Source organism: Sclerotinia sclerotiorum, genomic scaffold (genome assembly GCF_000146945.2).
Source record: "Sclerotinia sclerotiorum 1980 UF-70 scaffold_22 genomic scaffold, whole genome shotgun sequence".
NCBI classification, from domain to species: Eukaryota; Fungi; Ascomycota; class Leotiomycetes; order Helotiales; family Sclerotiniaceae; genus Sclerotinia; species Sclerotinia sclerotiorum.
In genome coordinates, this window is record NW_001820814.1 from 117,708 (window position 1) to 138,967 (window position 21,260).

The 21,260-nt window shown below is 40.5% G+C and overlaps 8 protein-coding genes across 8 annotated transcripts; 3 read left to right on the forward strand and 5 right to left on the reverse strand.

Moving 5' to 3' along the window:
• Positions 1 to 164: 164 nt before the first annotated feature.
• On the forward strand, positions 165 to 2,026 carry SS1G_12708 (hypothetical protein; the record flags this gene model as incomplete). The annotated part of the gene is made up of 4 exons (XM_001586083.1): positions 165 to 288; positions 346 to 603; positions 655 to 1,368; positions 1,476 to 2,026. The coding sequence occupies 4 exons, from the start codon at positions 165 to 167 to the stop codon at positions 2,024 to 2,026; spliced, it is 1,647 nt and encodes a 548-aa protein (XP_001586133.1).
• A 2,695-nt stretch (positions 2,027 to 4,721) lies between these two features.
• On the forward strand, positions 4,722 to 5,463 carry SS1G_12709 (hypothetical protein; the record flags this gene model as incomplete). Its single annotated transcript, XM_001586084.1, has 3 exons — positions 4,722 to 5,035; positions 5,087 to 5,244; positions 5,297 to 5,463. 3 exons carry the CDS (start codon positions 4,722 to 4,724, stop codon positions 5,461 to 5,463), a joined length of 639 nt encoding a protein of 212 aa, XP_001586134.1.
• Positions 5,464 to 9,444: 3,981 nt separating this feature from the next.
• SS1G_12710 (hypothetical protein) lies at positions 9,445 to 9,798 on the reverse strand (the record flags this gene model as incomplete). Its single annotated transcript, XM_001586085.1, has 1 exon — positions 9,445 to 9,798. One exon carries the CDS (start codon positions 9,796 to 9,798, stop codon positions 9,445 to 9,447), a length of 354 nt encoding a protein of 117 aa, XP_001586135.1.
• An 818-nt stretch (positions 9,799 to 10,616) lies between these two features.
• On the reverse strand, positions 10,617 to 11,243 carry SS1G_12711 (predicted protein; the record flags this gene model as incomplete). The annotated part of the gene is made up of 3 exons (XM_001586086.1): positions 10,617 to 10,688; positions 10,854 to 10,961; positions 11,151 to 11,243. The coding sequence occupies 3 exons, from the start codon at positions 11,241 to 11,243 to the stop codon at positions 10,617 to 10,619; spliced, it is 273 nt and encodes a 90-aa protein (XP_001586136.1).
• Positions 11,244 to 11,746: 503 nt separating this feature from the next.
• Positions 11,747 to 14,734, reverse strand: SS1G_12712 (hypothetical protein; the record flags this gene model as incomplete). The annotated part of the gene is made up of 3 exons (XM_001586087.1): positions 11,747 to 13,659; positions 13,924 to 14,248; positions 14,327 to 14,734. 3 exons carry the CDS (start codon positions 14,732 to 14,734, stop codon positions 11,747 to 11,749), a joined length of 2,646 nt encoding a protein of 881 aa, XP_001586137.1.
• Positions 14,735 to 15,148: 414 nt separating this feature from the next.
• SS1G_12713 (predicted protein) lies at positions 15,149 to 17,074 on the reverse strand (the record flags this gene model as incomplete). Its single annotated transcript, XM_001586088.1, has 1 exon — positions 15,149 to 17,074. The coding sequence occupies one exon, from the start codon at positions 17,072 to 17,074 to the stop codon at positions 15,149 to 15,151; it is 1,926 nt and encodes a 641-aa protein (XP_001586138.1).
• Positions 17,075 to 19,259: 2,185 nt separating this feature from the next.
• SS1G_12714 (predicted protein) lies at positions 19,260 to 19,739 on the forward strand (the record flags this gene model as incomplete). The annotated part of the gene is made up of 2 exons (XM_001586089.1): positions 19,260 to 19,295; positions 19,578 to 19,739. 2 exons carry the CDS (start codon positions 19,260 to 19,262, stop codon positions 19,737 to 19,739), a joined length of 198 nt encoding a protein of 65 aa, XP_001586139.1.
• A 339-nt stretch (positions 19,740 to 20,078) lies between these two features.
• On the reverse strand, positions 20,079 to 20,552 carry SS1G_12715 (predicted protein; the record flags this gene model as incomplete). The annotated part of the gene is made up of 1 exon (XM_001586090.1): positions 20,079 to 20,552. One exon carries the CDS (start codon positions 20,550 to 20,552, stop codon positions 20,079 to 20,081), a length of 474 nt encoding a protein of 157 aa, XP_001586140.1.
• Positions 20,553 to 21,260: the final 708 nt, after the last annotated feature.

The window sequence follows — 21,260 nt, forward strand, 5'->3', positions numbered from 1 at the left end:
GACTAATGGATTATTTAATCGTGTTTCTTTGCCTTTTCTGGTTCTTGCTTTCCGAGATCTGAAATGGGGACCACTTATTAGTATCGAGTCTCCCAAGATCTTTTCCCTCTTTTACTTCTTTGCATTTTATAATTTTACATTCGATCGTTTCGCCGCTGGTAACTATGGCGTACTCTTCATTATTGCTCGTTATTTCTGCTGTGATTTTTGCATGTTATATTTCTTATGGCCGTCTTTCCAAAAAGGTCAAAATACCTGATGGCGCCAAGTCATTGCCGGGTCCAAAAGGTGAGATAAAATATGCATGATGCCTCGCTCACGAGAGTTCCTAATGTTTTGCTACAGGATATCCGGTCATTGGTTCAGTTCCTGATCTCGACCCAAAGAATCCATGGATGAAGATGGTGGATTGGAGTAGGGATTATGGTGCCATTTTTCAAGTCAACCTAAATGGAGACAACACTGTCTGGATTACCTCTCACAAAATTTGTGAAGAACTGTTTGTCAAGAGAGGAGCCATCTACTCGGATAGACCATTCCTTGCGGCTATTGGAGATGATTGCAGATACAGCAATAGATATATTCCTCTTGTTACCTACGGAGGTAAGTCCCAACATTTCTGTATCCACTCATATCGTACTAATTCTCTCCTAGAGGACATGAAGCGTATAAAAAACTGGATGAAAAACACCATGTCCAGTATGCCACCCGATCGTCTCAAGGCACTTTCTCAAAAAGGCGCCGCAACATTCGTTACCCGCCTAGTCGCCGAGCCCCACCTCTTTAAACAATTCTGCGAAGAATGTACAGCCCAAATCTCCGGTCAAATGGCCTGGAACGATTCTCGTCTTTCCACCGCCAAAGAAACCATCATGCGAGCCAACCAACTTCTCCGCCGCATCTCCGCCGACGGTGACATCCAAAACAAACTACCCTTCCTCCGCAAATTTCCAGAATGGGTTCCAGATTTTCTGCAACCATGGAAAGTCGAAGAACGCGTACGTTTTCTACGAGAGAGAAATTTCTGGTTTGGGCAAAAAGAGGCAGTGAGGAAGTCGCTTCAAAGTGAGAAGCCGAATGCTTCTTGGATGGCGAGACATCTTACAATGCCTACTACTCCTAATCTGGATGAGGATAATACGTACTCGGTGGGTATGTTGGCTTTGATTGGTAGTATCCTCACGTCGTCACCTATCCAAAGTTTCTTTCATGCTATGATTGTTAGCCCGGAGTGGCAACGTAAGGGACAAGAGGAAGTAGATAGAGTGTGTGGGGAACGACCACCGACTTATGAAGATATTCAAAACATGCCTGTAGTGAGGGCAATCATCAGGGAGATATTCAGGTGGAGAAGTCCAGCTCCTGCAGGTACGTTTAATTCCTTTTCCTATTTCATCTCCTCTCCCTGAAATTTTGTTTCGGAGTAAATGGGCAAAGCATCTGATAAGAACCGAAGAACTAACAAAATCAACCAGGGGTTCCTCATGTCCTCACACAAGATGACATATACGAAGGCTACTACATCCCCAAAGGCACTACCTGTTTTGCCCTCGAATGGGGTCTATGCCGAGACCCGGTCCTCTACCCCGATCCCGAGAACTTCCGCCCGGAGCGCTGGCTCTCTTCCGAATATCCCACATACCGAGAACCACTTACTCATTGGCCCTCGATCAAATCCCAGCATGGATTTGGCTGGGGAAGACGCGCTTGCATCGGACAGGATTATGTAGAGATGGTGCTGTTTACAGTTATAGCGACGATATTGTGGAGTGTAGATATTAGGAAGAAGAAGAATGAGAAGGGTGAGGATATTGAGGTGCCGTGGTATGATTATACGGCCTATGTTATTGTTAGGCCGGAGTGGTTTGCTTTTGATGTTGTGGAGCGGAGGGGCGAAGGGCCGGATGCACCGATCAGAGCTGAGTTGTTGAAGGGTAATGCGGATATGGAGATGGTTAGTGGGGAGGATGGAATGTTTAATGGGAAAGCGGTTGGATATGAGAAGAGAGAGATTTCGTTAAAATGACCTTGAGTATATATGAAAGGGAAACAACGTAATAATTGTATTTGTTTTCGTTATATTATCCTTGCCGGTTCATAATCAGCCTTTTTTTTTTTGAAGTGGTATATTTGTGTAGGTACGCATAGTTTAGAGCATAGATTATATACTTCAATGTCTTGTGATTGTTTCTTTGACCGTTTAGATAAAAAGGTATGAGAGCTGTATACTCCAGCTCATCATTTCTTTCATTCCTTTCTAGCTCTAGGTTTAATAGATTAGAACCTAGGGTGAAATCTCCAGACATTAAAAAAAACTTAAAACTTCTTTTTAGAGTCTAAAGATTCAAGCTCTCCACAGTTGTAAAGATCACATCGTAGTCTGGCCTGTTAACTATCAACTTTCCCCGAGTTGCTACAGCTCTGTGGATAGGTATCTTAGATACAACGTGGGATGAAACTTTTATGCCACTATAGCGACCTATTAGACGAATAAAAGGCCTTTGTTCATAGTACGCTAACCACTACTTAGTGACAACACATGGAGGAAGAATAAGTTCCTGCTCCAGCGTCAAAACTGCTAAAGGACTTCCATGAACAGTAGATTAACGACTTCAAAGAACAAAATGCATATGAAGTTCAACATGAAGAACCAACGTATCGTTTAGAAAATTATAAGAAAATACAGCGATACAGAATCCCCAAGCTTGAAGCGGGTGGGTCTGAATATTCGTGGAAGGAAGGTGGAGTGTGAGATGTTGCTGGTGTATTTTGTTGTATTATACGCCGGTTTATGTTCTCTTTTCAAGAGATGACCTTCGACTTAAGGGTAACTCCTGGGGTGCAATGATAGGGAACGCATCCTTCTCTAGAGTGACGGAGGCTTTTGTACAGACCATGGTTGATCCGTCCAGGAATATAATTTAGGCAGAAGCCGGTTTCTCGAGCCACAATTGTTGTTGAATTGAAGACATTACCATGCGATCAAATAAGACATGTTGATATGAGATCATCGAAGATGTTCCTTACTTTGATTGCCATATCAACGCAATAACTTTAGCTACTACTTTGCCCTCTAGTCGAAGCTGACTTGCCTTTATTTCAGTCGAATTTCTAGATATGGCATCAGTCCTTCTCGAGCTTCTTTGCTCCAATTATTATCCTGCACTTCGTCCTCGAACCAGATACATTATGGCGGTCCTTTCCTCCTTCTCCGCCAGCAGATGTTGAATAGTTTATATAGATATATTTGCATTGAGTTTGATTTAATTCGCCTGGGGCCGTTTCTTCGTGTGAAACTTTGTAGGATTTCTACTCGACATTGTTTGCGGGAACAATTCCCCTTTTTGGACTTCGATGCCCAGCAAAAATTGGGTTGTTGCCGAAAATCGAGTCATTAACTGATTCAAAAAATATGGATTTGGTTATTATTTGTAAATAAATGAAATCTTGCAATGGTTTAGAATTGTTTGACCGGGAGTGAAAGAAGAGAGGTTTCCATGGCACGTGCAATGCCCCGGGACATATGCCATATCGGGAGCATCTGAATCCTTGGAGGTCTCAATACATCCCAATCTCATCCACCATATTCTCCCCACAGTACGAAATACGATGAGGATACAACAAACATCAGCGCATAATATATGATGTATGATGTATGGTTATGATATCAATCTAGCCCTTGATCATTGGCCAAAACTGCCCAGCAAAAATCAAAACAATCCTGAAATACCCTAAGGATAAAGTTAAAGTAAGGTTAAGGTTAAAATGGATATGGCCCTGGTGGAACAAATTGTGTTCACGAATCGGAATCGGATTTCATTTCAAGAAAGGCAATGCTTCAACCATTCCAAAGTTATTTCCTGCCACATGGCTTCAAATGATATTGATGCGAACATCTTTATTATTACACAACCACGTTGCTTTGGCAAGATGAGTACCGATGCATGAAGATTGAGGCTCGTCGCACAGACAAATGATAACATGGGCTAATGATCTTCGGAATCACGGGAGATATCTATACTATCAGACTCCGGACATTTACAAAGCTTCATATCTGGAGTAAGTTTACATATTCAAGTTGATATGGACATTGTGGCAGCTCTGCAAAGAGGATACGATCTTTGATTCAGTGGAAACTCACTGTGCAGCAACCAATCCTTCATTCAACCTACTGCTACTACACACCAAAGTACTAAAACATGTTGAACAATCGGCGATGTACCCATCATTCTCAAGTTGATGAATTTGGGAAACACAGCCTTAACGCCCAGATTTTCAGATGTAATAGTCTAAACATCGAACATGTTCCATATAGAACAGAAGAAGAAAAGTTACCATCTGATTTTCTTTTTTTACCTCGGTAGGAATGATGGTGAGGTGAGGTTGAGACGAGTTTCATGTTGATGAATCTGTATCTGTGCCGCAAGTTCATCGCATCCATTTTATGAAAGTTGCATGAAAAATACCAGCCAATCGCAACTATTTTCCTGGTTTCTATAGAAAAGTTTGCGGTGATAATGGGATTCTTGTAACTGAGGTCCTTGGATGATTGAAGATATAAGTTTATGTCTGCCTCGATGGATGTCCGTTTCTTTTTCAATTCATTATTCTAATAAAGCTTGCTTTCTATCGCTCATTTTTCAATCCAAAAACATAATAACCTTACATATCATCACTCATTTACTACTTTACGAATATAATACATCAAAGCAAATATCAAAATGAAGACTCCACAATACTTAACGCTCTTGCTCCTCCCCATTTCCGTCCTAGCTACGCCAGTTCTCAGAGGCGGTAATAGCAGTGGAAATGTCAAAGCTGCAGCTGGTGCAGGTGCATGCGCACCAATGATGCTTATATTCGCTCGTGGAACCACAGAAACAGGAACTCTCGGTACCGTCGCAGGACCTCCATTAGTTGCCGCCCTTGGTCAAGTCGCTGGAGGAGCCAACAAAGTGGCTGCACAAGGTGTTCCCTATCCTGCCGATGTTCCCGGGTTTTTAGCAGGAGGTGATGCAAATGGAAGTAAAATGATGTATGCATCCCAATCCTCATTAAAAAACCAACCACTAATTATAAATCATAGGGCTCAAATGATTTCAACAGCCGTCACGAACTGTCCCGACTCAAAAATTGTCATGTCAGGCTACTCTCAAGGAGGCCAACTCGTACACAATGCCGCCAAAATGCTTCCCGCAGCCACCATGGCCAAAGTCAGCGCCGTAGTCATTTTCGGTGACCCAAGTAAATAATGTCCTGTCAAACCATTCATTCCATAAACTAACACGCATATTAGACAACGGATCACCAGTCGCAGGCGCATCAGCCGCAAAAACCAAAGTTATCTGCCATACTGGTGATAATATTTGCGCGCATGGAACTTTGATTTTGATGCCTCATTTGACGTATGGCAGGGATGCAGGTACAGCTGCTGCTTTTGTTAAGACGGCGACTGGTATGTAATGAATGAAATGGATGAATGAATCGATGCGATGGAATGGATGGGATAGGCTGGACCTGCTCCTCGCAACTTGCGTCATTGCGATTTGATTTTCACGAGGGGATTATAAATTCGGTGTTGGTATTTTCCAAGACATTGGATTTGAATAAAGACTTTTTTTGTATATTGATTGTAAGACTTGTATTTGTCATCTATGTTTGTAGGATGTTATTACTTTATCCACAATACACTGGTTGGTTTTTTGATCAGAGATTTTACCTTTCTTTTATTTATATATTCAGATTCCTAGTACTCTTTTTTTTAAAAAAAAAGAAGAGTAAATACAAAACTTTTTTTGAATTCTACTTTTATATTACTAATATTTTAATTTGAATATTTCTAGATTTGATTAAGAAGAAGATATTAAAGATATTTTTTTTTGGAATAAAATAAAATCAAAACAAAATTTTATATAATTATATAACAATCCTATCAAAATCTTGAATCTTTTTATATATGTGACGGAAACCCCTGCTTTCCTCCCACCCTTATTATATAAGAAACCTCAGGTACATTAACCATGTCCACACATGATACGATTACTCGGGATTAGTATGCGATTTAGGTGGTCTGAGGATCAGATCCGGACAAGTGCTAGGTATCAATGGTTATCGGTAAAGTAAGATCATTGGAGGGATAAATATGACTTCTTTTTGCCTAGCCATTGCGGCTAGGCCATTCATTTGTGTGTATATAGAGTAGCTATCCCCATCTACAGGTGCTCTCCACCTGTAGATTCTAAGTTAGATACAATTGCTGGTCTATAAACACCCTTTTGGTCACAATATAAAATAAAATTCTATAATTCTTTTAGATTATTTCTTTTTATTTTATATATTAAATTGTTAAAGTGAATGGTTCCTGCGTAGCACGTGCACATAGCACTAGTCCTATTAGGACTAGATTGAAAAGCTCTCTGTAGGAGAGCTTCGCACTTCCGTAGAACTTAGATAATGAGTGATTTATATACAAGACCAATATAGCCTCAGTTCCGCCCTATCAGCTTCCCACTATTCCCTGTGTAAGGTCATTCCTTTTAACATAAATACTTATTAATTATAAATTAATATTTTATAATCTATCAAAATAATTCATTTGGTCTTAATGTTAATAAATATCAATAAATCTTTGAGTTTGAGATAATTAATATTTCTAGTATTTTAAGTTCATTTTAAATCATTAGTTTCTTCTCTCTTTTAAATAAACAAGAACTCAAATATTTCCCTTTACAAATAACCTCTAATCTCAATCTCAATTCCAAAACCAAAACCAATCCTCAAATATCTGATTATAACCAGCCCTCTCTCCTCTCTTACTCTTCCCTTCACCCTGCTCTGAGTATAAATTTTAAACATTTTACAATCAATCTCAATCCCAATATCAATCTTACTCCCAATCTTAGTCCCAATCCCATCCCAATCCCATCCCCATCACTATCCCAACACTCCACAACCAATTCCATCTCTACACCCAACAACAATCTCTCTTCTTACTCCATTTATCAAGTCTGTGACGCCTCACACCTCCGGGTCACGTGGCATGCCCCGTTTGTATTTAATCATAGGAAAACTCTCTACTCTTGTTTTCCTTCTTCTTTTCTCCTTAGCTTAGTATTTTCTAATACAAGATACTTTACCCAGTATTCTTGAGTGTGACAAAGTCTACCGCTATATTTTCAAAATTTCACCCACTCATTTTAATACAAATCACAATAAAAACTAATTTATTATATATAAGAGTCACACGTAGCAAAGAATCAATTAGTTGTTACGAGGTTTGCCGTCTAGATCACGTGGAAGTGCTTGTCACGATTCACCATTAGGATTGATGGTGTTACGATGGTAACAAACTGATTAATTAGGAGAGCTTAGGCCGTGTGCAAACACGATCAGATTTCATCGAATTAGTATGTGATCTTGGTCACCTGAAGATCGTATGCGCACGCACCATCAGAAATCGCGTGATAAGGAGTCTTGAGGAGCCAGAAAGCTTTTAGGGGCCCCCTTTATTGTTCAGTATATAGTCAGAGTAGTTTCATAGTTTAGGAGCTTCGTGCTCAACTTAGTTATCAATTAGTTTACCTACATTCTACTTGATCTAGTAACGACTTCACTTCCAAGTGAAGACTAGTGATAAAGCCTTAACCCACAACTACCAACCAGACGAAACCTCAGGCAGCCGCTGCCTCCGGTACAGTATCGTTACAGTGCTCTAGGCTCTCGAGGTGGTTTATAACTAGGCGTCAAGCAGGGACTTAAAGTAATGACAATAATGCAATTCTTAACTAATAGTAGAGTATACTAAATGATTGATCTTGAGCACGAAGCTCTATACAAAGGAAATCCGTCTTGATTATATAGACCTTCATGCCTATCGTCCCTCCGGTCCCTTCGATCCCTTCGGTAAAGGGATCGAAGGGATCACATGACTTCGTACGTGGTCATATGATACGAGGCCAGAAGCCGTCGTAACAGTATTCCATTAGTTGTATACTAAGATTATGATAATAGGCTTATTATTTATAATTATAGATATCCTTTCAGTCTTCATCCCTAGAACAACCGTGACACTATAACTCTCAAGCTCTTTATTTTACTTATTTATTTTTTAAATACAAAAAACTTCAAAAATACTTATTATCATTTATAATTTATCTCTTATCTCTTATCTTTTATTTTAAACTTTAATAAGAATTTTGTAACGATACTGTACTGAAGGCAGCGTCTGCCTGAGGTTTCGTCTGGTTGGTAGTTGTGGGTTAAGGCTTTATCACTGGTATTCACTTGGAAGTGAAGTCGTTACTAGATCAAGTAGAATGTAGGTAAACTAATTGATAACTAAGTTGAGCACAAAGCTTCTAAACTATGAAACTATCTTAACTATATACTTCTGAATACTATTGGATAGCCTAGATAGACTAATCTATCCGGGCTATCCTTTAGACTGGATAGACTAAACTATTGTCACACTCAAGAATACTGGGTAAAGTATCTTGTATTAGAAAATACTAAGCTAAGGAGAAAAGAAGAAGGAAAACAAGAGTAGAGAGTTTTCCTATGATTAAATACAAACGGGGCATGCCACGTGACCCGGAGGTGTGAGGCGTCACACAAACCTCCGTACTTGCTTTTATTGTGTTATAATAATCGTGATTCGTGACAAATTTAAAAAAGAAATTTAATAATCCATAATATTTTAATAATATTTTAATAATATTTTAATAATAGCCTATGTCTAAGTACGACGGTCTGGACTGCTGAATCCAGCAGCTTTGGACGCTATTTTATGCAGCCTCGACCGCTTACTAAATTGCCTCAGCGTTTACACAACCGTTCTCTTACAACCCCAGAAAACGACGCGGTCCACCCCCTCCCAAAAGCCATTTCTTCTCATCCTCAATTCAGTCTCGTGCAGAGTATAATTTTCTCCCTATCATGTTCCCGGCTTATTTCCAGCCTAATGGTCTGTGACCGAAGATTATCAAAATCAAAAGCACATGCCTGTGATAGCCTTGGCAAGTACCCCGCATTTGGTAACCTTAAATACAAGGCATCAGGATTCAACATCATGCCCTGGGGCTAAGAATGGACGATAAATCCGTCCGGTAAATAGGCACACCGCTCCGTTTAGGTGAAGCCTGCAATTATCTGCCATATAGCCATAGACATATTTTTTATGCATAAATCGCGAAGAACAGTGTGCAGTCGAAGCTGCAGAAAGGTGTTGTACACCCATAGGCGTTTGAGTGAGAGCGTAGAGGGAGGACAGAGAGTTATCGATAGAAGGAGATTATAGGAGCTATAGTAGAGAAGAAGGTAGAAGGGGATTAGAGACACAGCCTAGAGTAAAATCTAGTAAGTTTTAGTAGTGCAGGGAAGTCCAAAGGCCTAATGATTAAGCATTTGAGGTATCTGACAGTCTGTACTGGTTCTGTGGTGGAGTGTTTAGCTTAGACGGCCACTCGTTGAAGCACCGTCTAGTGAGTGAGCATAGAACACTATACAGTGGTGCTTTAGCACTTTTACATGAACACCCCAGTATAGCATCAATGTATTGAGAGCATCGATGGTACCAAGCAAAGTCTCCGTGTGTTGCACGGATTGCAAGGAATCGGTGTAGTGTAGAGCGTGGGAGATACAGCTCTGGTAGTGCTCTAATTGCATAGGTAGGTAGCCACTTCTTGTAATTCGATGATAGCTTGAGGAGATTTTTAGCCCACCATTCTTGCTGTGATTGCTGGCAGAGGTCTCTGGAAATCGATCCAGTCCCGCTGATTGTAGGACGGCTCGCTTGGCCATGCGGCGGCTGGGGTTCGAATGCTCCTAGGTCTGCAAGGGCATCTGCCGCCTCATTGCCTTCGGACCCATCGGATGAAATGAGGCCCGGAATAGAAATTGACCAAATTAACCAAATTAACCAGAACGATACAACTATGAGACCGGCGTCAGTTTGTGAGGATTACGAGCCCTCTCAGGAATGGATGGGATTTTCAGTATCAAATGATTAGCCAGAAGAGCCGCTCGAGACTCAAGTAAGTGGTGATGAGTCGTCACCCTTTGAGGATGAAGAATTACAACAGGAGCTCCGCGAAAGAGCTCATCAACTCAACCAGAATAGCCATTAGATCGTGGCACTTTACTAGAACACAAGAAGAAGAGGAAGAAGGAGAAGACTAAGGAGAAGGGGGAGGTCAGAAGAGAGGATGGTGCTGAAGCTAATAGAGGGGATTAATTCCCCTTCCAACTTAAAACCCAAACATTTTCACATTGATTTACTTACCTTTGCTTTGGCGTTTATAAGGCGGGGTCTATCCCCCAGGTCTAGCTTTCACTTCCCCCACCCAACTTATAGATTTAGGATTTTTCAATCACCTAAACCATGTAACTAGTAGGCCTAATTGGTCTGCCTAACTCCACACTGTTGTCTGTTCAGAGCTCATTAGAGCCCATAACCGTCTTATATAGTCTTAGACTCAGAGTAGACGTTAATTTATTCAATTCAATTCAATTCATAAATTGAAGGCTATAACGAATCAAGGTAGAGATGGTTGATTGTTTCTAGCTAGCTGTCTAGAAACGAGTGTATACATAGTCCAATTTCTCTTTTCCTTCTATTTCTAGAACCTTTTGATTTCCAATAAGTCGAACGTGTATCTTGGTTTGTGGCGGATGCATGTTGTCGGCAGATTCTTGATTTATTGGTAGCAAGCCCCAACAGGTATCGACTTTTTGAGGCATAAAGCAGTTTTCCTAGCTACTACTGGTCTGAGAAACAAATACAGTTAAGATTGTAGTATATCTGAACAAGTCTGTGATCAGCTAATTGTTTTATACATATCACCTTTATAACTTACGTCGCCCCTGCCATAATCAAATCTATTGTTCTCGATTTTGTTAACCAAGATACGACCGCTAGGAACAACATTATTGAAATTATGATCATCATCATTCGGGTTGAAGTGCTGTTAATTCTGGTGCAAGCAATGATAGGTATCAACAGTAGAATTATTGTAAGGAAAAGAACCAAGATTCTCCCCAGGTGTTTGATCGTGGAACCAGAATAAATGTAGATGTTTGGACTATCTGAGATATTGTGTAAAGAATTCTATATATTATTAGCTTATTATTCCATCTAAGAATCTGCTATATACCTTTCGAAAAATCTGATAGAACTTGATGAGTGCATCCTCTACCCAATTCTCTGACCGCTTCATTGCATCATCTCCAGGAGAAGCCAAAGACATTAATTCCTTGTCGTATGACAAGTATGCTGTCTCTTCCCTACTTAAGCCACCTGTGTTACTCACCCAGTTCCTCAAGCTCTGCACTTCTCTTCCTTGTGCAGCATTGATATTCAGAAAATGATGTGTTCTTTCAACAAACGAATCTTACTCGTATTAATCATTTGTATTTTACAAGAGTAACTGTTGGTACGAGAAGGATACGGAAGACGTAGCACCCACGGATTACGTAGGTCCTGTATGTCTAATTGTATTCTGTCTAAAGAGCTAGCTACATATTGAAAGTAGTAAGTCTTATATAGACTTACTAAAAGAGCTAGTCTCTTTCGTGTTCGCTTAGTTCTTTATTACAGTAGTAATTGAATTGAAGTCATTCACTTCGTTCACACACTGGGAACTCTCTCTTATGATCTTCAATTCATACGAAATGAAATTCGAAAATCAGTAAAACTCCTTTTGCCGGTGAAGTTCCTGACCTCTTGCCGACAGATTCCGTACCCCCCTCCCTACTCTCTCTCTACCCATTTCATTGGCTTGATGCTGATCTTATTCGTATTAATGAGATCAGTTAATGCTTGACATGGCTTCCCTTTTGTCATCGCATCGGCTGGGTTAGTAGGTCCGTCGATCCATATGACCTCAACAATCTCCCTGCGTTCGTAAGACTGTCGAAGTGCCATGATATCGATCATCAATCTCTTCTCACTTGTTGTACCTAGCTTCGTGAGTAAGTTGTACAATGACTTTGAATCAGTGCAAATAGTCAGCGGTGTCTCCTGATTCAGGATGGCGCCGACTGTAGCTGTGATTGCAGCATCGATGTCAAATCCCTGAACTAACCCGTAAAGCTCTGATGCTAAGACGCTGTGTGTGATTCTCTTGCATTTGATGGATGACCAATGTATGGTATTGGCGTTGTTGTGCTTGTCCATCATTACAATTACATAGCCAATTTGCGACGAATAGTCCTTATTATTAGCAAAAGAAGCATCGGCGAAGACGACGATCTTGAATGAATCTAAATCAAGTGGAACATAGTTCAGTCCTCTGGAGGAATTTTCTTTTTGCCACTTGATACGCTTGTTCAGCGCTGTGATGTCGTCTTTGTCTGGCTTCGTTGTCTGTGCTGCTATTGATAGGTCGAAAGATGCTTCGGGCTGACACATAGTTGCTACGTATGCACCTCGGGCTCGTTGTGTAACATATTGATCATGTGTAGATGCGTTCTTTCGAACCTTACCACGGGTATCATGAATATCTGTAGACTCTGCAGAGACAGATTGAAGATTCATGCACTGCTTCTCCTGATTAAGGTAAATGTCATCCTCTTGGAGTGCGAGGGTGACACCATTGAACTTTAGTGGATGATCATGAGTAAGTTCTTCGCGGTCTTTAGCTATGAAATTGGCATCCTTAAGCTCTTTTTCTTCGGCTTGAATGAATTTCTCGTTGTCGACGATGAGTGTATCATCTGTCTGGAGTCCTACGATACCGAATCCAGTGTCCTCATTGTTGGTGTATAAGAGACAGGGGTCATACGTTGATTGCTGCATCTTGAGCTTTTCATAGTGGTGAGTGTGATAGGTCTTGAACCAGTGATTTCCAGCCTTTGGTACATTATACAATGGTTTTATGACTAGTAGAATCATCCCGGTTGGTAAATTCATCTCTTCAGGAGTGTGAGCATAGAATGTACGGTGTAAATTCGATGTTGATTGAGTATATGCCTGAGTGATGTCTTGGATGTACACGCTTGTATCACTTGCTTTTCTTGTACTGGCAGCTAGCGATGCTAATATACGTTGACACGATCGTTGAATAATTGGTGATTGTGTCAAAACGGTAGTCTTTTCAACGTCGTTATATGCCTGAATAACCAATCGTGACTTGCTGAATTCAGTACTCGTGCCTTCATTCTTGACTTCGTCAACAAATCGTGATCTGAATATGTGTGTACCTGGGGGGATATCCAATATGGGCACGACTTCAAACACACTTTTCTCCGTCAAACCCTCGATCTCCTTCTTCCTGGAATCCTTATATTTGACTGGATCAGGTAAGTCAGTCATGTACTGTGCTGTGTGTTCTTGCATAAAGACACGAATCTGAGGTGTAGATGATGATATGTCTCGACTAGTGCATTCGAATTGATCAACATCGCTAGCATTTCGGGCACTACTGCGAGGTGGTTTGTTGGATGTATAGCCCTCTGGTGGTATGACTGTGATTGAGTCGAGTACCTCATCGTCTTGTAGTGCGTTCGGTAGTGGACCCTGTAGTGCTTCTGGATCTTCTGGCGACATAACTGTGCCAAATTCTGGCAAAGTGATGTTCTCTTCTTCAGTCGCATCATAATACGGCTTAACAGATGTAGATCTGAATCTTGTTGGTCCACGAGGTAGTTCGATAATGCAAGTCTCTTTTTCCATACTGACGAGTGAGAATGGGCCTCTTCATTCCCCTGCTGCGGTCCCGCTGCCCTCTCTCCACACCAGAACTTTACTGTTTAGAGGTAATTCATGGAGTGCAGTTGTTGATGGACCATTGCGTGTATTTAGAGCATTTCGAACCTTCATTGCACTGTGTAACTTATGAATTTCTTTCATGGCCTTTGATATTGCTGATGCTCGCTGCTGAATGTTCGGTGTAGGAGGATCAGAATCAACTATGCGTGGGAACGTACCGAAGACAAGGAGTGTTGGTACCAATCCATTTGGTCCTGCGGTATCGTTGATAACTTTAACAGCCATTTGTAGCATCGCGGCCTTGCTGACACCGATATCCTGAGTTTCTTCCTGAATGATCTTGAGTGATCTTCGTAAAGGTGCATGAAATCTTTCAACCTTACCAATAGAATGGTGGGCTTCAACCGGTACGGTCTTTGTCTGAATCGACATTGAGGTCGCATGCTGCTTGAATTCCTTGGCTATGAAGTTGGTGCCGGCGTTGTGAACAATATATTCTGGAGGACCGATATAGGTGTCGATCCAACATTCACGCAGTTTATCCTATATATGTTTCGCATTTATATTGTCCAGCCATCGTGCTGCCTGAAAGCATATAGAGTCATCGACGACATGTAATACTGGGTCACGATCGATGTAAAGTACGTCGACCAGCACGGAGTGGTTGAAGTTGTAATCTTTGTCAGGTAATGAGAATTTGAATCTGCCGGGTGACTTGCCATGAAGTTGGCAGTGATGGCAGAACTTGGTGAGTTGTTTGATCGCCTCAAAATCTTCGTCATGTCCTGAACGCTTGAGTACCTTGTAGAACTTGCGTGCCGATGGGTGACCGAATCGTCTGTGAATTCGTCGTAGTTCTACCTCTGTAAGTAGGCACTCTCCATCATCTATAGAGTACTGGATGATGTTCTGGAGTTTAACCTTCCACATCAGGAAGGCATGGCCGAAACGTCGATAGACAGGTAGAGTCATATATAGCGTAATAGCGACGTCGTCGACATTATCGTACTTGAATTTGAACTTATCCATATCTGCAAGGCAGAAGAGAAATGGGATATCAGCTCTCATTACGTTCCATTCGACATCGCCGAATAATAGCTTCATCCAGAATGAGCCGATAGATATAGAGTTTCCAATACCATATATCACATTTGCTTGCCCGACAGTTGCGGGGTTATACTCAGTGCCCTTTATTGCCTTTTACACTAGATATTGATTGTATCCAACAGTAGATCGGCGGGAAGCACCAGTGTCTATCATAATACTCATGAACTCTTCTGAATTATATCTCTCTTACTCTGCGACGTATATCTCTACCGTCATCATATATACACTAGCAGCATTGTTTAATGCGATTGCTGCTTTCTGTATGTTATATGATCCCATAGACATAAAGAATGTCTTTGAAATCTCTTCGACATCATCGTCCTGATCAATAAAATATTAATCGATAAGCTGATCTCCAACATCATCATCATCGCTATCATCATTGTCGCTTCCTTGTCCTGTGTCAGTGATGAAATGATCGTAGCGTGTCTTAAAGCTCTTGTCGTCGAGGTTGTTGTACTTGTTGCAGTATTCTCCCTTAACACGATCTTTCTCTTCCTGAGTGTGCTTGTAATATCTACATCTCTTTATCTTGCAGCCAGGGAAGTAGCAGTCGTCTTTGCTTCGATTGGGTGGTGCAGTAAATGTCTGCCTTGGCTTTCTGTCGTACCTACTGTACTTATCATATAGCTTTCGAGTAGGGTTGCTGGGGTTGTTGTAGAAGCGTCGATCTGTAAGGAAGACTTCGGTAGGTATAGTTCTCCTCGGAAATGTCTTCTGGTAGGAGTCGATAGTCTGCTTGATCTGGTTAATCAGCTCTGTTGTTGTACTGCGAGGGTTACAGATTGCAGAATAGCACTCGGGAACACCATCGTACGCCGTCATAATTCTCATATGATATACGTCGGGATTACGCATGGTAACTGGGATGGTGTGCTGAAGTAGTCGGATATCCATGACCATGTTGTTGAATACTACTTGGAGGTCTTCAGTAGGATCTTTCTGAATATAAGATTTGAACGAAATATTAGTCCATTTTACAAGCATGTTGCGTTGATGCTCAAGCCCTTCGAAATTCAGTGTCATCATTCTGCACAAACCTTGGTAAGAGTCAGGAAGGCTGGTGATATTGGCTTGATAATGTTCAAGAGCTGCACCCGAAAGCATAGTGGGAAATGCTTTATAGCGTAGACGATCTGGTAGAGAAACCCGTTGGCAGTGCTCATCGAAGATTGAAACTTTGAGGTCCCATGAATCGTCATACCCCTTATACATATCATTGTCCCTATATATCTTTGAAAGATCGATGAGTAAACGACTGTCTTGTTGTACTTGATACCTAGCATCACTTCGGTCGTTGTTTCGATTGCCAGGTCTCTCGCATCTTGGTGCTTTGTTGCCTCTGCCGTGACCGTTGCCGTTGTTGGGGTGATCCGAATCATCGGGATCACTGGAGTCGCCGCCATCGGATGGAGGTGGTCCGGTTTGTCTATGTAGGCCGTCTCGTCGGTATCTAGGTTCGGGTAGTTCCCTCGTTGCAGTTGCTGTAAGTGCTTCAGGTACTTCAGGCGCTGTACTGGTTTCAGGTACTGTAGGTGCTGTAGTGGCTGCAGATGCTGCAGGTGCTGTAGGTGCTACAGGTGCTGTAGATGCTTGTCGATCATTAGGATGGTCGCTGCTGCGTTCACCAGATCGAGTTTGATCGAATGTCTTGCTGCCTATGCCGACCGGAACATTAGTCCATTTTGCAGATATAAAAGGTTGTGATTCATCTCTCTGATATTCTCTAAGTTGATGGTATATCCATTCGTGATGCTCAATGCGAGAAAGAACCTCTATGATTGCACTCTCGACCTTCATCTTGATATTGATGTATACACCATATCGGCGGAATAGTTTACGAAAACGAAGTAATATTCTCTTTTGTACATAGTTTAGATGCTCCCTATTAAGGTGAACGAAATCATCGTAAACAAGCTCTTGTAAGTCAGCATCCGTAAGTCCATCGTTTTCGTACTCAGCGATCTTGTATTGAAAAAAGGTATCAATGTACTTCTCATAGCCGTCACAAGGCTTGAATTTATCGTATATCTCCCTGGCTCTCAATAAGTCCTTTGGAAACATGAATAGTGGGGGTTCATGAATAGGAAGATTTCTGATTGGAGTTGGAGTTCTTTCTCCAAGTTCGTCTTTGGAATCGTCTCCTACGAATGCATCGTCGTGACTGGTTAAGGTCGATGATTCGTATGCGCCGGGGGTCTTTGGTCTCTCTGGCGGCTTGTAACTCTCTCCTTTTTCGAAGATACTGGGTCTCTTCGACATGATTGGTGAAATGTGATGGGGAGAATAAGATATTCTTAGAATGGTGGCATTAACTTTGCTGAAAATTGGCAAAGCTATTGATTGTGTAAAGAAAAATAGTAAATCGATTAATTTGTGATATCACTAATTAGTGTTGGTACAAGAAGGATACGGAAGACGTAGCACCCACGGATTACATAGGTCCTATATATCTAATTGTATTCTGTCTAAAGAGCTAGCTACATATTGAAAGTAGTAAGTCTTATATAGACTTACTAAAAGAGCTAGTCTCTTTCGCGTCCGCTTAGTTCTTTATTACAGTAGTAATTGAATTGAAGTCATTCACTTCGTTCACACAGTAATTCCATAATCTCCGCTAAGTAGCTAAGTCTTTGAGCCAGAATTCTTTCACTTATTTTGCCTAAGCAATTTAATAAAGCGATAACTCTATAAGCTTTTAGGGTTGAATAGTCTGGTTTCAAAGGTTTCTTGAGTATTACTTCAATAGCTTGTTTCCAACAAGAAGGATGATAGTCGAGATTGATAAGATGATTGAAGAGAATGAAGAATATTTTCGGTATTGCTTTATATACTCGAAGAATGATATCTTAAATGATCTTATCGAGGTTAGAGGTCTTTCCTTTGATTTTTGTTGAGCATATATTTCGGAGTTCGCTCTTTGTAAGGTCAGGCCATTCCCATTTCTCGGATTGTTGATAGCTTTCCCAGTTGGGCGGTGGGGTGAATAAAGGGGGAGGAAATAGGGTCGATCTAAATGTAGAGCATTTTCCCTCGAAAGAACTTTCTATTTGAGAGAGATTAGATCGAATATTTGGGATCCATTCGGTTTTCATATCTTTTGTGTATGATATTGCCTTGAATATAGATTGGGTATCCTCTTTTTCAAGAAACTCATTCTAATGGTTTTTCTTTGCTGTTTTAATAGTTTAGAAGTAATGATTCCTAGCTGACTAGTAGATTTTCTTGAACATATCGTCTTCCGGGTAAAGCTTGGCGTTCTCATATATGTTGGCGAATCGTTTTCGAAAGGCTTTCAGCTTTGGAGACCATCAGGGTTTAGCTCTTTTTGTGGATGTGATCCTCGATATACTGATTTCAACCGAATAAGTGATTATTTGGATGAATTCCTTTATAACTTCATCTAATACTTGTATATATTGGCTTTTGTCGAGAAATGAATCAAGAGATTTGGGTTCTAAGGTAGCGATACTAAGGTAATCAATCGAATTTAAGGTAGTTGACCTCGATATTTCCGATTTGAGGGTATATGCGAATTTTTCCTAATCCACAAATTTTGTATTAAATTTTGCTATCTGAACTGTATTCATTGTATGGGATGAAGTGCTATTTACTTCAAAGAGAATATCTAAATAGTCTAATCCAAGATCAGGAAGGACTTGTCAATCAGTGATATTGGGAGATATTGAATCTATAGCAAAGGTAAGATCTAGGACATTTGGATTTGTTATGTTTATTCGATAAAAGGTATTTGTGCCTGATTCGTTCAGTAGAGCGAGGTTGTAATCCTCAAGCCATTCGGCGAGTAAGTCGGCATTTGAGCTCTTATCAGAGAAGGGGCCCCACCAAGGGTGATGGGAGTTGAAATCTCTAACGAGGATAGTGTGATGAGCAAAAGGGGTATTGAAAAGGTATCTTTCGATAATATAACCTTTTTGTTTGGCTTGATCCGCTTCATTGTAGATATTGATAAGTTATATTATATGATTTCCTTAAATGATATTAATAATTTGAATATCTGGATCATTAAGGGAGTTGGGAGCTAGGGCTATTAGCGGTTTGAATCCTTTTGAAATGTGGATCATAGTTCGGGGATACAGGTTCGATGGATTGTTGAGGAGGAGTTGAGAGAAATTGGAGTGGGCAATAGATCTGGTAAAGGAGAAGTCTTTTTTAGGATTTATGAGGATCCAGGGTTCTTGAATGATTATGAGATCAATTTTGAGTTCTAAAGCAAGTTGAAGAGCATTTTCGATTGTTTAAGAGCTTTTGTTTAGATTGATTTGAAGAATGCGAATATTGTTGTATAGCAATAGTTGGATTTCTTGATGGTTGATAGATATACTTTATATACTTTCGAGTTAGCTTTGTATTCTCCTTTACAATTAATATATTTGACATTTAGATATTGGTATAGTTTGCCTTTTGTTTGGCAGATTATACAGAAATGATCAACTGTAATATGATTATTACTGCAAAGTCCGTAAGTTAAAGGCTTTTTGCAATATGATTCGTTATAGCCGAATTCTTGGTATTTATTGTATTGGGATAAAGGAATAGATAAATAGAATCTTTTTATTCTAATATTAATACCTGCAATATATAGCCTTTTCTAGATAGCTATATCTGCTTCTTTTTGTGTGGCAAATATAATAACTATTGTTCCATCTTATTATTTGATTCTCTTAAAGATATTAATGAACTAATAAAGAGTACTTATAATTCTGAGCCCTGGATTGAAGATATTGACTTCCTCTTTGATTAGATTCATACCTTTCGGACCTGCGAATTCCTGGATTGGGATTTTGTGAATGATTACTTTATGCCAGGGTTTATCGATTTGTATTCTTTCGGCATTAAGGATTTTATCCCAGATCGTTTTCTTTTCGGTCAGGAATTGTGTATTGAACAGATTATTAGTAATTAATATCAAGTTGCCGCTTTTTGTAATAGTAATGGCTGAGATGACTGATCCATTAATTCCTGCTTTCTTGAAAGCTTCGTTGACTTTTTTCCTTGTATTCAATGAAGTAAAGGAGTCTGGCTGATGAGTAAGGGGTTTGATAAGGATTAATCGTTTGTTGGGGGTTTCTTTCTTTTGTTCGGTAGTTTTCTGTTTTGTGGGGTTTCCCTTTGTAACTAGGTTCCACTCTCCTGAGTTTTTGGTGATGGTGGCATAGCTGGCTTTGATTCCGAAGGCGTTTATTGTAGGGGGAGTTATATGATTGAGGAGGTTTGAAAGATAGTTGGCTTGCTTTTCGATCTGTTAGATGGTATTTTCTAGATGGGAGATTTGTGATATGATGATATTTGAGGCTTTGGTGAGTTTTCCTTTTTTAAGATATTCACGAAAGATTTCGATTAAGTCTAGGACTTTCGATTGTTCTTCGGTATCCTCTTTCAGGGAGGCAGCTAGAATGAGTAGATCTCTAGCCTTTCGAATAGCTTCTTTTGGTGAGTTGATATGGGGTTCTGAGTGGCTGGGTTGTCGTCTTCGTTTCTTATTGAACTGGAGCGTCGGGCGATTGATTGGTGATTTGAATGGATCATCAAAGCTCAGGATATCACGCTGGGCTTGGAAGTTGAACGGTTGGGAGGGGGTGGGGTTGGAGAGAATGAATGGAAGGCTATTGTTTCCTTTATGGATTTGTTCAAGATGACCTTCTTGATATGGAGTTCCTAGAATCACTTCCGTAAAGCTAGGCTGAGTGGTACCCGTCATTGAGATCTCTTCACTCATAGTGAGGGGATGGAGGGGGTGAAAAATTTACGCGTTTTTACATGTGTGTTTCGCGTTTAGAGCGTCGACGACAGTATCACAACAACTACTGGTCAGAATCACTTGGGGACAATTGTAATAAATTTGGTTTAATGACTATGATCTAGATCGATCGTGAAATTGTCGTATTTCGAAGAAAAAGATTTCTTCAAAATTTGTTGTGGCTGTTGATGGACGTTGGTGTTGTACGCTGAATATTGCTGAACACGAAGTTGTAGGTTAAAAGGTCTCATTCATGACTTTTGATTGAAGCAATATTTCATGGCCATAATTATATGAATGTGAAAATCGTGGTTCGTCCCGCGATGTTCGACGCTAGTCATCCGTGATGGAGTTCAATTAATAAAGGCTTTCGACAACTGCGGTACAACCACCAGGTTTGGAACATTTCAAATGTTTGCAATCTGGTCTTAAAGGCATAAAGTTAACTTTTATAGGGCACACACATATCAATGATTAATCGATTCGCCAAGATAACTTTCCCGCATAGAAAGTGTCCAGATGTTAAGCGTTTGAATTTCTCCAACGAGCCGGCGGAAATTGAGAAGGCTAAGTTGCGTGTTAAAATGATGTTGTGAATATTTTGCGCTACTTAGACATCAAGCCACGTAAGTAAGGTTCCATCATAGCTTCTTGGCGGGATTTCGACCGCCGATCTCACGAATTTTG